We start from the raw sequence: 15,090 nt of genomic DNA, 5'->3' as shown, positions 1-15,090 counted from the left end.
AAATTTGGCGCATAAGCTCTTTGAGCTTTGGTCAAGAAAGCGGCCCATAGGCCATACCAGGCTTGCTTTTTTCCGGTGGCCAAATTCCTTACTCTCCATTCCACACTACCAAACTATCAAACCTATCCATCCTTCTTTCCAAAAGTTAATTTGCACGCTTGGAACAATTCCACAGGCCACCCTTTATTGAGAGGTAACGCTACTCCGGAAGGTAAAAGAATAATCCTACGCGCAATAATTGTCTCAGCCATCGATTTATTACTTTGGGCACAGTGTAAACCACTCAACCTCTATAAACAGAAACAATTGGAAATTAACAACACAGAAGATTAGCTTTGTGCTTGCACAATGATGACATGCATGAAATCATCACTTTTTACAAGTTATCAAGCTAATTCACATGAAGGTACCTGTTACACCCCCCCGACTCGAGTTTACGAACTGGGGCCATGACAATTGCCGCATACTCTAGGGAACCCTCCCCACAACCATGCATGCTCAACATAATCTCATAATGTGTAGCGGAACAATTTAAATAATAATATGCAAACTTTATTTCAATAACTAACTCAATCTTTAAATGTGTTACGATTCTAACAATATTCTGGGGTAGCACATTAATTTGAAATAAACTCTATTCTAAGATAATTTATGCCTTTGTTAGTCGCTCTCCTATATTAAAAATTTCGGTATGCTAGTTCTTTGAATATGTAAAAAAAATAAGAAATCATATAATGAGCTAGATAGCCTAGTAAGCAATGATCACTTTAGCTAAACAAATCATATAATCAAATAGATAATAATTTACAGAAAATAAGCATATATACAGTACTAATATACGAATCAAATCTTTTTTAAAATATTAAATTCTATTCATGGATTCAAATTCTTTCAAATATTCAATTTATCATATTAATCCTAAACTATAAACATATCATTCTGTGGCAGGGTCATAACACCGACTAATCTTCTTGCGGTGAGCTGCGCATTATTTTGCAGCAAAGTCCTTCAGAACCGCTAGTCTACTGGCGGTATATCATTAATCATCTTAGATACAACCTTCAGGACAAATCACATGCCAATATATTAGCCCCATTGATGAAGTCCTCAATATAGCCATGTCAAAATTTAAATAGTTCTAAATATCATATTTCAATTCTAAAATCATGAGATATCAAATCAAACAATCAAATCTATAATAAGATTATATATCATCATAATATTTAAAAATAATATATTACATAATAATATACTATCTATCGAATTTATTCATCATGAATAATACCACTCAAAATCATGAATATAAAATAATTTAATGATTGCTAATAAATTTAGAAAAAAAATGAAACATTACTTACCTTGCTAATGCAATCTAATTAACATATCCAAGTAACCTCAAAAATCCTTCTTAGAGCCTAATATCAAAAAATTAATTTTTTTATTAAAATTTCATCATAATTATTAAAAAAACTTTAATTCTAACACCCTCACAGGGCTGACCAAGTGGAAGTGCTGGACACCCAGGTTAGTCTGATCAAAGTAAAATTTATCGAATCATGCTCGTATTAGAATACAGATGGTTCAACAAGAATCGAGATGATTAAATCTAACAGTATTTGGCAGGAGCTAAGGTGGGGGCTGACGCACCGCCCAACAACCTTAGGTCAAGGCATTCACCAGAGTCAATTCAAAATCACTGTGAAGAGTCCCTACTGGATCTAACTATCCTAGAGAGAGTAGAGAGAGAAAGTTCAAGTAGAAAGCGAAAAATAAGAGAGAGAAAGAGAGATGAGAGAGAAGGAAGAGAGAGAAAATAAGAGAGAGAAACTAGAGAGGGATGGCTCTCTCTCCTGCTCCTCTTCTCATCTTCTTTCTTTTTTTTCTTGGCAAAATAAAGGATGAAGGAGGCTTTGACTGGTGGTTGACCACAGTAGTTTGGCAAGGTGGTAGCAAACGGTGGAGACATGTAGTGGAGGGCGGTCGGCGGCAGCAGGCGGCCAGCCAAAATCGATCTGAAAAAAAGGGCCGAACAGAAATGATTTCTTATCTCGGTGTACTCGGATTCCAACCCGCTTGTCGGTGGCTGGAGGCCTAGCTTTGACTATGGACCAATATGGGGAAGCGGCCGATGGCTTCGGCGATGGATGCCGATGACGAGCATTGTCGAAATAAGAGAAAAAGAGGCAAAATAGAGGATCTTTATCCAGTCAACTTTTGGCTGCCGACGGCCATTACTTCAGGTCATGGGAAGAAGAACAAGGAATGGGGAAGAGGGTCAAAGCATTACCTTGGCTCGGTCAACATCGTCGGTCCTAATTTTTGGCGAGCATAGTGACTAAAAATCAGTGACACATAAGAGGCGAAAAGAGGCGACGATGGTCGACGATCGTTGTTGGTGCTTGAAGGGGAGTTGGGAGGGTCTTATATAGCAGTGGAGGCTAGGCTTATCCTAGCCTCCGATGTCGTTTGTGGTGGAGGAGGACTCTTCCTCCTCTGCCGCTGCGATCTACCAGGGCACTGCCCTGTTTCTGACTGAAATTGGCCTCCTTCGAGCCACTGTTTTGGCACTGGGCTGGGCCAATAGGCCGGCCGAGTAAGGTTGGGCCTCACATCTAATTATGTATTGAGTGACCATCATCTAATAGGATTGGGGTTGTATCATTCACATGAAAGAAGGATACCTCTACCTTCACACAAATCTAATATTGGATCATGCAACGATCGCTTCAAAATCTGTGCAAGCAGATAAATAGAAGAGTTTGGAGTGCTTTGAAATTTGTGCAAGATGCGGTCCAACGGCCGACATTTTGAAAGAAGATCAATCATTCTTTCGCTTGAAAGATACAGCCCGAACCGCATCTAATGGGTGATTTCAGCTAAAATTGTGCCGGTCAGGTCAAATGCACGTCTAGCTCAACCTAATCTCCACATGGATTGGCTTTCAATTTGAGATGTAGCTCCATACACTACAAAAGAAGGAATAACTCGCGGCGCTTTTTTTGGTCTCTACCGACGCTTATAAGCGTCGGCGAATTCCCAGCCCACGCGACCCAAAGCGTGGGTCAGACGTCGGGCAGGTGGGCGTGGGTCCGGTTTTTGCCGACGCTAAGAGGAAGCGTCGGCAAAAACAGGGATTTGCCGACGCTAAAGAAAGCGTCGGCAAAAACGGCTTTCCCGACGCTTTAAAGCGTCGATAAAGCCCAATCTATTTTTCGTTTTCGCCGACGCTTTAAAGCGTCGGGGATTGCTATTTTTTTTAAAAAAAAATAAAAATACGAATGTAAATTATAAAGGTCAAAAAATATGTGCTGCCTAATCATAATAAAAATAATAATTATAATAAAAGATAAGACATTCTATGGATACATAAAATTAAGAAAGGGAAGCTATAAGATGACTGCTTTCCAAATCACTGCCAACTAATTTCAGATACCAATTTATATGAACAAGTTATAAGCTTGCAAGAGTGCAAGCTAAAACTTACCATCTCTAATGGCTGTTGGACCATCCGCAAATAGCGCAACAACAGCAAGGGTCATGGCAACATCGGGCATTTTATTCATGTTTACATCAACGGCACGCAAGTTTTTTCTCTTGGAAGGATCTCGTGGTGGACCAGTAACAGTGACACTGTTCTCAGTCCATGTAACCTTGGCTCCCATTTTCTCAAGAACTTCTGCGAATTTCACATCACCCTACATCATAAGGGCAAAACAGAGACACAGCAGGAACACTCCTGCATGAGTCTAGGTGCCACACAACTAATTAAAAAAATGATACTTAAATCATTGCAGAAAACAGTAAGGGCATTGTTATATCTACCGAGCAAGTCCTCGTATGTATCCTGGAAGCATGATTCCAGTAGCAATGGAGGTGAGAACACTTGATCCAGAATATCATCAATGTCGGTAAATGTGCTCCATGCATTACCAAGGGCTGGCTGAAGTAGCTCTGCCTGTTTTTTATAATCGTCAAGTCCATTCAATTTATATGACTTAACTTGCACTGAATTTAACTGGCTCCTGGTGTTAGAAGGGAGATCTTTTGTATTCCTGGAGACATGGATTTCTGGTGGAGAGAAAACCAGTTGCTGTTTTCTTCGATTTGGAACGGCATCTACCTCTTTTCGGGAAAGACCTGTTGAGAGAGGCATGAAGAAGTGCTCAGGACCATCATCACTGCTCTTCTCTTGGGACCATTCTGTATTGTTTGATAGCCTTGGCAATGCAGCTTCACGAACAGAACACCTAAGTTTCTGAGCATGATAACCATCACTATCTGTGAAAACAGGAAAAGAAAGGAATTAACTGAGTAGAAAAACAATAATATACAGAAGATTGGTCATGCCCTTATCACCAGAAAACTAGAGAAGTACGAAAACAAGCAAAGAAGCTTAAAATTCAGCAGATATTTATGGGAAAATACTCAAGTAGTCAGACAACCAGAGGTGCCAACCTTGTGTTGCACTATCAGTTTGAGCTTTTGTAAAGGGTGGCAGACTTTGTTGGTTTGATTGGGTAGCTGACGCATGTCGCTTTGGTGTGTGCATGCCTTTCCCTAATGAATTTGGAGCTAAACTAAATAACTGGGGAAGTTTCAAAGCAGGACTAGTTGAAACCTTTTCAAGCTGGACAGAGGAGAGTTTAGCAGTCATCCCCGAAACTTCATCACTGGTATTTTCCTGTTTCAAATTGAAAAATGATCAGTTGGAGGATAAATAAACATATAAACGAACAAAATATAAGTCTTGCAAAACCTAAAACAACTCCATTGGACTACTATCATTCAAAGCCGGAGTGTTATGACACATCCAGTAAGAGAATTGATAAGTTCTTACGAGTTGGAAGTTGACATTTTTCCTTGATATCCTCTCATCTTCATATTCTGATGTTTCCCGCGGACGCCGCGCGGCGGGAGACGGCGAGCTCGGCGGCGCCGGGGGACTCGATCACGGGGAACATGAGTCCCTGGGGGCCGAGATCGAGGGCCTTCTTGGCGCAGGCGGCAGAGAGCTCCGGAAGGCGGAGGATGGCCGGGGTGCGGGCGGCGGCGAGGGCGTGGAGACAAGGGAGGGCCTCGACGATGCTGCCAGAGCCATGCTCCATGTTGACGACCATGTAGTCGTAGCCGGCGAGGCCGGCGATCTCGGCGAGGGTCGGGGAGGAGCGCAGGAGGAAGAGGCCGTAGAGGGTCTCGCCGGCGACGAGGCGGGACTTGAGGATCCGCGGTTCGGGGGAGAGGGGTGCGGAGTCGGGATCCAGAATAGAACTTCTTCTGGAGCTTGGGAGGGCGGTAGTCGGCCGAGGGCTTGAACACTAGGTTCCGGCGGATGAGCTGGGAGATGAATTCCTGCCGCTCCTTCGTCAGCCGCTCCCTTGCTCGATACCCCCGAGTATTGATCCTGATACCGATGGTGTCGTAGATTGGCTCCGGAGAGGGGGAGCGGGCGCCCTCTGGCCGGTCGTCGAGGGGCATGCCGGATTGAAGAAGCCGGTTGATTTCAAGAAGCCTTAAGTTGAGCGCCTGGACTTCGGGGTCGAGGTCGGCGACGAACTCCTTCATGAAGTCAGGGAGCTGGACGACCGGCTTGGGCTCCTCATCGGCCCATCGGGTCTTTCGCTTTCGGCCACCAGAAGACCCATCGCCAGCGCTGTCGCCGGACACCGGAGGGTCCCAGTGACTGCGGCGGCGGCGGCGGCGGCTATTGATCTCCTCCTCCCCGCCGGACACATCCTTGTCGGTGCCACTGTGGGTCACGGCAACCAGGCCGTTCTCGGAGACCGGCGTCCTCTCGCCCGCAGCGGCGAGAGTCTGGCCGTCGGCTTGGTCGGGCGGGGGGTAAGGAGGTGGGTTTTCAGGGGTAGGGGGAGGGGGGAAGTGGTCGCAGTAGTCGAGGGTTTCGGAAGGAGGAGGAGGGTTTGAGGCGACGGATTGGAGGGTTAAATAGATGCTTGCATTCCGTTCTCTTCGATCTCTGGGTTGAGGGAGGAGGGATGAGAGAGAGAGCGCGGTGGCTTCTGACACAAGCTCGTTGGCTTCCGACGCCTTTGGAGTTTGGAGAGGTCGTGGGCTTCCGACGACGCTTTTTAGCGTCGTCTTAGGCCCGCAACTACCCCGACCCTTATAAGCGTCGTCTGTTGCCGACGCTTGTTAAAAGCGTCGGCAAATGTTGACGCTAGGCTAAAAATTGCCGACGCTTTAAAAAAGCGTCGGCAAAAAAGCGTCGTTAAAATCCACTTTTTCTGTAGTGATATATATATAAGTTGTACTTGATGTCCTAGCAAGGATGGAGGTCGACTGTGTCCAAACATGAGATGCTAGCTAGATTGAGATTATCGAACTAAGCCATTATTGGATCTCATAATGGCTGTTAGAACCAATCAGATAGGTGTCTACTTCAATGAGATTTATTCCTGAATAACCTGATCCAAGCGTGGTTCAGGTTTCAGTTTGGTGGGTGCACATACTGGACCATGAGTTTGGGAATACAAGTCAGATAGGGGTTGGACAGTTGGACCCGGCACTAAGCCACCGGAACCCATACTTATCTCCTCGAGTAGCGAGCCACGGTTGGACCAATTCCCGTTCCATGTTTCCACGTCAATCAAATTTCTCGTGACAGTCCTCCTTTGGATGCAGTCGGACATCTCCACGGGAATGCAGGTCCTGGAGAAGCTGCTACAATTTTCCCAATTCGATCTCATCTTGTGCAAGGGCAAGACCGCACGGATCTCATCTTGCAAGTTTGAACAAGTTGACAGCTTGCGAAGATATTATTGTTTCGACCAGATCCATCAGCTTAGTGGTGAACCAGTCCGGACATGCACAAATACAGACGACAAAAAAATAGAAAAAAAGGGAGGCATGCATATCCCTCTGCTTATGAACGAGGGAGTGTGGGACTTGCATCGCATGGGCACATAGGATGTCAAATGCTTGAGGGAGCACTATTCCAAGCTACAAAAAGGGAAAAAAGAAAAGAAAAGAAAGGAAAGATAATGCATGGCATTCTACTACTCTTCTTTCTCTAGATCAGATTATTACTCTTGGTTTCCTCCTCGACTTTTGTTGATGCCAAAGGCTGGATCCTTGATAGGATGTACATGACACTAAGGGAAAGTAGATTGGCTTTCGGTGCTCTTGGATATGACTGTTTTGTCTTTAGACAATTCCAAGAACCTCCAAAGAAAACTGTTGTCTTGTGCATGTATTGCGTGTAAGACCTCATACGATCACTATTCCAACCACCACACTTTGACCTGAAATTCTTAGCTTAGCTTCCGTAGCCACCTCCATGTATCTTGGAGATAATCACCCAACAAAACATCACTGACAAGCAATTGAACCGGTCAGATACTGGTAACTCGATCGCCATTCCATGCACAGGCTGCAAAACTTACAATGTATTCTTGGGCCAATGCATGGAAGCCTTTTAAATAATGAATTTTGCGGTCATGAAACTTTATTCACTCTTATAAAATGACCAAGTCAAAACTCATCGGACCACCTCTAATCGTACTTTACGTGTTACAACTCACGCCATGCTCTCCGTGCGGGCAGCGTACAGCGATTTAAAGGAATAAAAGGTCACTTGTAGCCAGGATAGTCAACAACTCCTTTAATACTTGTATGTTAATGCAAGTTTCCCTAGAGTAGGGTTCTCAACTTCTGCTTCATCCTCATCATTAATTCCTACTGTAGCATGGACGATGACCAAAAACCATTCGTGTGGTTACCGATATTTTTCGGCATTATTCTCAACTTTTTAAAATAGAGTCACTCCAAGATGTTCACTTCGAGTCATCATCATCCTTAGCGTCACCATGACCGCCATTCTTAGAGTCCACAATGGATCATATTCCTCGATGATCGACAGTCGAAAGAACGGACATGAATCAATGGATGACAACCCAGAGTAGCTAGCTTTAAATAGAATATATGTGGACATGAGGATGACACCTCCCTTGAATTCATCCCCCTATATCTAAAATGCATGTCATTGTTTTGATAGCTCTCCTTCCTTTTACGGTATCATTGGCTTGCAAGTTAGCTTGTCCAAGCATCCAAGCTAATGACAGGCACTAATCCAACTTTTACTGCTCAAGATAATTATCCTCCGCATCCCATGCTTTATAATTATATATATATTCTCCGCAGTCCCACAAGGTGCACTTTTACTTCTCGAGAGCTCCGAGCGTGTCAAGTTTAGCCACATGGATTAACACCAACATAAAATTAACTAAACCAAAAGCTCGGCTTTTTGGATGGGACATGGAGAGCTCCATGCACGCTTTGAAGTTTGAACCTGTCAGCCGGGCCGTACACTTCATAACATATCACATGCAGCGAATGATCAACTGCAACGTGTCCGATTAACCAGAACTATGTCGTACCATGACGTCAACATGTCATGTTCGACCCCTGTGCGTGTGGATGTTCGGTGTTCCATGGGATCAGCGGGAAGGGCATTCGTCACCGCGTGTCTTGTTGACCCAATCTTGGTACTTTGACCACTGTTTGTACCAACGGAACATAGTTATCCCCCAACTGTCCACCTAACCTAACTCGCGTGCTTAGATGAATTAAAGATGGAATAAAGATGATCCGTGGAATTAATGCTAAAGTCTACATTTTGGACAGCTAACTCTGTTGCCTTCACGAAGAAGAGTCCACCTTGGTTTTTGGCTCATTGATGAGGACTACCCAATCAGGACCCTTACACATCATGATCGCCAATTTTCCCAGTGGAGTGTCGTGCTTGAATTCTGACCGTCTCCAGGAATTCCACTGATCCGATGGTCTACGTGTCGGCGAGAAAATCCCGGTCACCGGAGGGGCCCTGATAAGGATCCAAGGCCGGAGTCCGATCGATTAAGCTGTACGTACAGTGACCCGGTCACGTGGACGGCCAGGATTATCCGGAAGCGCATCAACCTGTCCGGATCTGCGACCCCCACTCGGGTCGACACGTGTCCGCAGCACCTGGGAGATGACGTCATCGGAATGTCGTCGCCTTTCTCTCCTCCCGGTGCGCCGGGGGGGAGGGGGGGGGGGGGGGGGGGGGGCGCTCCCCCTTTTCTCACGCGACACGTGGGAACGTATCGATAAGCACGAACTCCACGTGTTAGCCCCACACTGCCCCTAGAGAGACTCATCAATACCTTCCTTGTCCAAAAAATCTCTCCTTTCTTCTTCCACAAACGACAAAAACCTGCGACTACTAAAGCAACCCCCACCCTCCTCTCCCGAAAATTTCAGCCCCCCTCCTTTCTCATCTCGGCTTCTTCTATATTTTTATCCTTCCGGACCCAAACGAAGATAGAAAGAAGAAGCGGCCAGACCACCCCAATCCATTGGCTCTCGAGCCATGTCGGACCCTACGCTGCTTCCGCCGGGCTTTCGGTTCCACCCGACGGACGAAGAGCTCATAGTTCACTACCTGAGGAACCAAGCAGCTTCGGTGCCATGCCCTGTTTCGATCATCGCCGAGGTCGATATCTACAAGTTTGATCCATGGGAGCTTCCTGGTTAGTGGTAGTACTTCTGTGGCATTATTTCTGTTTCTCTTGATCATCATGGTTTGGTGATTTTGATGCTCGATTTGTTTCAGCTAAGGCGATGTTTGGTGATCGAGAGTGGTACTTCTTTAGCCCGAGGGACCGCAAGTACCCGAACGGTATGCGGCCAAACAGGGCAGCTGCATCTGGGTATTGGAAGGCGACCGGGACCGATAAGCCGATCCGTATGAGCAGAGGCAATGGGAATATTGGTGTCAAGAAGGCCTTGGTGTTTTACAAAGGTAGGCCACCTAAGGGACTGAAGACGAATTGGATCATGCATGAGTACCGCCTTGCTGAAGCTCAGAGCAGCAATAGCTACAAGCCCACGAGGATTAGAGACTCTTCCATGAGGGTAAGGAAGTGATCCTATCCTACTTTTCCTTCGCTTACTATTTTGAGGAACCATTTTCTTTTCTTATTCTTTCCTTTCAGCTCTCATACCTTCTACATACTCTTTTTTTTTTCCCTTTCAGCTCTCATACTTTCCAGATACTTTTTTTTTTTTTTTTTTTTTGAATTAGGTCTACATCATGAGGGTTGGCCTTCGGGAATATTACGACTTCTTTGGTTTATTGGAAGAATTTTCTCGCATCCGAATATTTTTTCTAAAAAGTTGATTCTTAAAAAAAAAGAAATAACTTTTTATGTTTAATTGATCATGAAAAAGTCCATATTTTATAGTGGCTTATGTCTGATTGTCTTTTTTATATAAAAATTATGTAAAAATATCTGTTATACTCTTAATAAAGAAAAAGACACTGCCCTAATCTATCTAGAAGTTGAAGAGCACTAAAATTATTTCAATTCTCAGCCAGTGAGAATTGGACTTTCTCATGTTCCATGTAGATTTTTTTTTATAAAATGTAGAAATTTCATTTCTATAGAAAAGCTATTTTTTCATCCCTATTCTTTGAAAACTCTAACCAAATATAAAGTATTTTTATATTTTTCTGTTGACCCAGTTAACCGAACGAGTCCTTAATGACAAAATCACCCTTGTGGGAAGGATGTCCTTCAAAATGTTGATCACACAAGAACAACCCTTACTTGATTAGCTAGATTGGATGTGTTCTCAAGTTCATTGCTTTCTAACCCATTAAGATATTGGAATAATAGGCTAACATGCAGTTATGCACTCAGTTTTTTTAAAAACATATATATTTTTTTCAGTTTTGGTTTGATGAAAAGAACTTCAAGTGATGTTTCTTATCAGTTACTGGCCAAAATATCAGTCAGTGTATTATAGATAATTTTCATTAATTATTTTCCATATTTTAGCTCACCTACCACCAGGACTCAGACATTTGTGATGTTTAAAGGGTGGTTGTTGCTCTGCTGCTGCTGCTTTTGCTTTGCTGTTATCTACTGTTATTACCTCTAACTTCATATGGATGGATGCTCGAAATAACTAGTGCAAGTTCTTCACTTTATATTTGCAAACTTGAATCATATGTAATGATGATACTCCTCTGTTTCCCTACAATTGCAGTTGGATGATTGGGTCCTTTGCCGAATCTACAAGAAGAGCAACCATCTCGAACCGGTGCCGCCTCTAATCGATCAAGAACAAGACGACTCGAGCCCCGAAGACAACTACTATTCAAACCCAACAAACATCACACAGCAGAACCCTCTAAGGCTGCCCAAGTCTTTCTCTATATCTGAATTTCTTGAAGACTACTCCTCATTCTCACACCTCCTCGACAACCAGCCTGAAATGCCAGGATCATCAGACCCTGGTTCCCTTATGGGTCAGCCAAGCTCAAACCAACTCTACGTTAATAGCAGTGGCAATAACAACTTAGTTCAGCAGCTTTCCCAAGCAGAGCCCTCTGCTCCAAATGCTGGGAACTCTTTAAAGCGCCAGAGAATGTCGGACATTCACTCAGAGGAGAACAATGGTCTCTTAAACAACCCTTTAAAGAAACGCAACGATTCATTCATTTACACCAACTTCTCCAACCAGTTTGACGCCCCTCACTGCAGCTTGCTGAACCAGCCATTATTCGGTCAGCAAATATTGCTGAACTCTCACTTGGGATTGCACTAAACTCAGGCACATTACACTTGCATAAATCGTGGATATTAACTGAACAGAGAATGGAAAGAACAGAAAGTTCATTTTGTTAGTGAGATGGGCCATTTTTTATGTAGAAACTGTCTTGTCTCAAGAGGTTATGGACAGAGATCCAATAGGGGGAATGGAGTGGCATCAAAGGGAATGCCCTTAAGAGAGCTTGGTGTTAGATGGACTTAGCAAAATCACAAAATTCTTTAGGAGAATCTAAGGGGACTTAGAGGATTGCTTTTGTAGATATCTTGTGGTTTGAAATGGATGCATGACTTTTCTTATATTTTTTAAATAAGGGTCAGAGGATTTTTTTTTTCTTTTTTTTTTCTTCTTTTTTTTTTTCTGTGAGAAAGTCAGAGGATGTTTACGTCCCAACTACATGCCTCACAGAAACCAGTGGCGTGATGCTTTTTCGTCTTTTGCTGGTTGATATGTTTGCTGTAGTTCGTGGACCGTGATGCATGGCACAGTAATGGTACTTGAATGAAGGTGTGGCAGTTCTTATCCGGAATAAGCTAACGCGCGCGCGCGCGCTTACACACACACACACACACAGAGAGAGAGAGAGAGAGAGAGAGAGAGACCGGACTATTTTTCCTCTCCTAGACTTGATCAAAAGACCAAATAATCGAGAACTAATGATTTCTGCCAGAACTTTTTATTTCCTTTCTTCAGGAATAAATCAATGACTTGATTGAAAAAGAAAGGGTAGCAGATAGTTTCACATCAAAAAAAAAGAGAAGAAGAAGAAAAAGAAAAGGTAGCAAAACAATAAGTTGATTGGTACAAGGGGTATAAAGTAATTAAACAAAGGATGACTTTTAAGTGTTTGTTCAGACTGAAAGCGTGTCAAGCTTCATCACCAATAGACCACTAATGAGATTCGACGAACCCTAGTTCCACAACTTTGGCAAGATCTGCTTTATATCTTTTCACCTTTTGATGTATTGATTCGGTTTCTTGAATGAAAGAATGATGCCTCCAAGTAGTTTTTCATCGGAAAAAAAGAAAGGAAAAGTGCTACTTCCTACTGGCAAATAGAAGGTTGCTTTCAGTTCAGTAGTCTTCAAAAAATGCTTTAATCAATGCTGTTGATGCTTTGTCAATGCAAACATGTGTTTGTTCAAGTCTGATTTCTAAAGTTCCATTATCTCCACTTTCAGTTACAAGAGAATGGATGCAGAGGCACAAATTAGCCCTTCCCTTAAAGGTGAATGCAGAGGTTAAAAAATACGAGCTTAAGGGGATTAGCCAAAATGACCACAGTAATTGGTTTCTGTGAAATTGGTGCAGTAGAAGCATAGCACTGCTATGGTGGTGGCGCTCCCATTTCACTTCTTCCAGGAGTAAGGTATACCCATTCATATGAATGCAACAAGGATCAAAACAATGCTTGTTTCTTGATGGTTTACTTGTTGACCTCAGTAGTGGATCCAGATTAGATGCAATAATCTCGTCTTTATGTATTTCACTTCAGAGTTCTTAATGTAATTACTGCTTAAGATGCAAGAAGATTAAACCTTCTTGTGCACCACACAAGAGCTTTGACGTGATCTTAACCGCAACCTCTATCACAAGTTATTCTAATCAACTTTGAGTAAAATATCAATGATCACAGCTAAGGAAACATAAACAAAGAATCCTGACAAATGACATGGGCCATCTGCTAATTTATATATTTAAGACTTCAAATCCATTATCACTACGCATTCATTTAATATTTAATTAGCAAATTCATCACATGCCAAAACTTGGCATGATTAGATTCATATCTAATGCATGCATATTATATAATTAGAACGCTTCTGAATTTGCAACGTACGAAAAGAAGATGATCGCAAGAATCTGTGAATTCTTTCTCAGCTGACATCACAATCATCCCTATTCTCTCATGGATGATCACAGTTATCCGTCATCCCTCACGTATAGATTGAAATCATGCCGAAACCTCTTCATCTATCATAATGTATTCCAAACCTCCTCTCCCTTTTTATGGTCTTAGGCCCTTCTCACTAAACCAGATTATAAACCTCTGCTAACTTCCTCTTCGGTAACAAGGAGACTAAAACCACCCAACAAGACTATTCTTTCATTACTAATTTACAACCACATTTCTTCTTTCCACTTGTCTTAGGGTGACACAACCAAATAATTACTATGAAAGTAAAAGCAAAGGAAACCTGAAGACCATGTATTACAGTGGACAATGTGTTAGATATACTAGTTGGGCAAAACGCGAAACCACTGGGATCCAATGCAGTGACTCAAGTTATATGCTATGCAAATGAAGCAGCTCCAAAGAATTTGGATTGTACTGGCAATTATGCGAGCGAAGCTATTTCATCAAAAAAAATAAAAAAATAAAAAGAGACGAAGTAATTCTTGGTATGTACAAATATATATGTTGCCTTAAAGGCAACCTCACTGTGGTCATAAATATTGTCAAATAAGGCTTTCTTTGATTTAAAATTACCCTGGATAATTGTCTGCATATATGAACTTCTGAACTTCATTTTCCTTTAAGTTGTCGATTTATGACGATAAATGGAACAGAGACTTATATAGACCTTCACTTAATTGGTGAATAGAGAAGTGGAGACTATAAACTCTTGGACGTGGTTAAGATAATTACTAGTTGTTTGATCAAGAATTTGCATGAAAGAGGCCAAGCGAAAAGATGGTGCCGGCTTGCCTGTTTAAATTTTTGTGCAACCTGCAAGCCAATCAGCATGTGGATCAGATGAACAATAAACTAATGCTGTTCCTCACAGCTTTAACTATATTCCTTTCAGACTCTAGGGATGTTTCGTCATTGAAGGCGATAATCTAGACTGCTTTGTCTTAACACTCTATCCTTCTTAATTAATTAATACTTAAAAAGGAAGTGAAAGAGGCTTTAATCTAGAGACAACCAGGAAGATAAGAATGATGTCAAAGCTACCATCATATAACTTGCTGGTAGAAGAAGTTATTCTAATCAACTTAGAATTGAAAAGTGTTTCAGCCAAGGAAACAAGGATGTAGTGACCAACCAGAGGGCAGTCATCTGCACTTAATTTACATTATCTCCGCACATACATTGAATTTCTGTTCAACAAATCCATCATGTCCCAATTTCACAACTTTGGCGAGTCACCAGAAGGATTAGAAATGCATTATTTTATTGATAGTTTGATTTATCTTCAAGAAGTTCATCTTGGGACATGTTATTTTCTGTTTCGGCAAATACCATATGTGACACATGAGCAAGCATTAGGCTTTCAGATAAGCATGTAACCAAGGTGGTAGGCTTGGTCAAGATCTGCTGGCCAATTGAACAAAGGGAACCTCAAAGCAGTGGCTTCCAATCCCTCTGTAAAGAGGGAAGAACAAATTTAAAAAGGAAGAAAAATTGTTATGCTATTGTTAGATAAGAAAAGTACTTGTTTAGGCCACATCCATTTCAGCCAAAAGCCCTGG

General features: G+C 42.5%; 2 protein-coding genes across 3 annotated transcripts; one reads left to right on the top strand and one right to left on the bottom strand.

The window, feature by feature from the left end:
* Positions 1-3,319: 3,319 nt before the first annotated feature.
* On the bottom strand, positions 3,320-4,813 carry LOC149751063 (AUGMIN subunit 6-like). Of its 2 annotated transcripts, none has more exons than XM_089928106.1 (3): positions 4,456-4,813; positions 3,823-4,278; positions 3,320-3,746 (listed from the first exon to the last, which is right to left on the bottom strand). In XM_089928106.1, the coding sequence occupies exons 1-3, from the start codon at positions 4,652-4,654 to the stop codon at positions 3,691-3,693; spliced, it is 711 nt and encodes a 236-aa protein (XP_089784232.1). In that variant the 5' UTR covers positions 4,655-4,813; the 3' UTR covers positions 3,320-3,690. The 2 variants fall into 2 exon arrangements, with proteins under 2 accessions (XP_089784232.1, XP_089784233.1); XM_089928107.1 differs by having other exon boundaries at positions 3,320-3,695; positions 4,456-4,809.
* Positions 4,814-9,242: 4,429 nt separating this feature from the next.
* LOC103709684 (NAC domain-containing protein 2-like) lies at positions 9,243-11,914 on the top strand. Its single transcript, XM_008795145.6, has 3 exons — positions 9,243-9,527; positions 9,611-9,912; positions 11,050-11,914. The coding sequence occupies exons 1-3, from the start codon at positions 9,368-9,370 to the stop codon at positions 11,608-11,610; spliced, it is 1,023 nt and encodes a 340-aa protein (XP_008793367.1). The 5' UTR covers positions 9,243-9,367; the 3' UTR covers positions 11,611-11,914.
* The last annotated feature ends 3,176 nt before the right edge of the window (positions 11,915-15,090 follow it).

This window comes from Phoenix dactylifera, chromosome 17, assembly GCF_051530095.1.
Source record: "Phoenix dactylifera cultivar Ajwa chromosome 17, Ajwa_hap1_PhDact_Kaust_v1.1, whole genome shotgun sequence".
Classification (NCBI taxonomy): Eukaryota; Viridiplantae; Streptophyta; class Magnoliopsida; order Arecales; family Arecaceae; genus Phoenix; species Phoenix dactylifera.
Note: the sequence above shows the minus strand (reverse complement) of the source record. Positions and strands in the feature narration are given on the sequence as shown.

Bases quoted from the DNA above. Each gene is read 5' to 3' on its own strand.
- LOC103709684 (XM_008795145.6), top strand. From the start codon at position 9,368: ATGTCGGACCCTACGCTGCTTCCGCCGGGCTTTCGGTTCCACCCGACG. The intron at 9,528-9,610 runs GTTAGTGGTAGT...GATTTGTTTCAG, and splicing joins TGATCCATGGGAGCTTCCTG to CTAAGGCGATGTTTGGTGAT. The intron at 9,913-11,049 runs GTAAGGAAGTGA...CTACAATTGCAG, and splicing joins TTAGAGACTCTTCCATGAGG to TTGGATGATTGGGTCCTTTG.
- LOC149751063 (XM_089928106.1), bottom strand. From the start codon at position 4,654: ATGACTGCTAAACTCTCCTCTGTCCAGCTTGAAAAGGTTTCAACTAGT. The intron at 4,279-4,455 runs GTTGGCACCTCT...CTGTTTTCACAG, and splicing joins AACTGATAGTGCAACACAAG to ATAGTGATGGTTATCATGCT. The intron at 3,747-3,822 runs GTAGATATAACA...TGTGGCACCTAG, and splicing joins TACATACGAGGACTTGCTCG to ACTCATGCAGGAGTGTTCCT.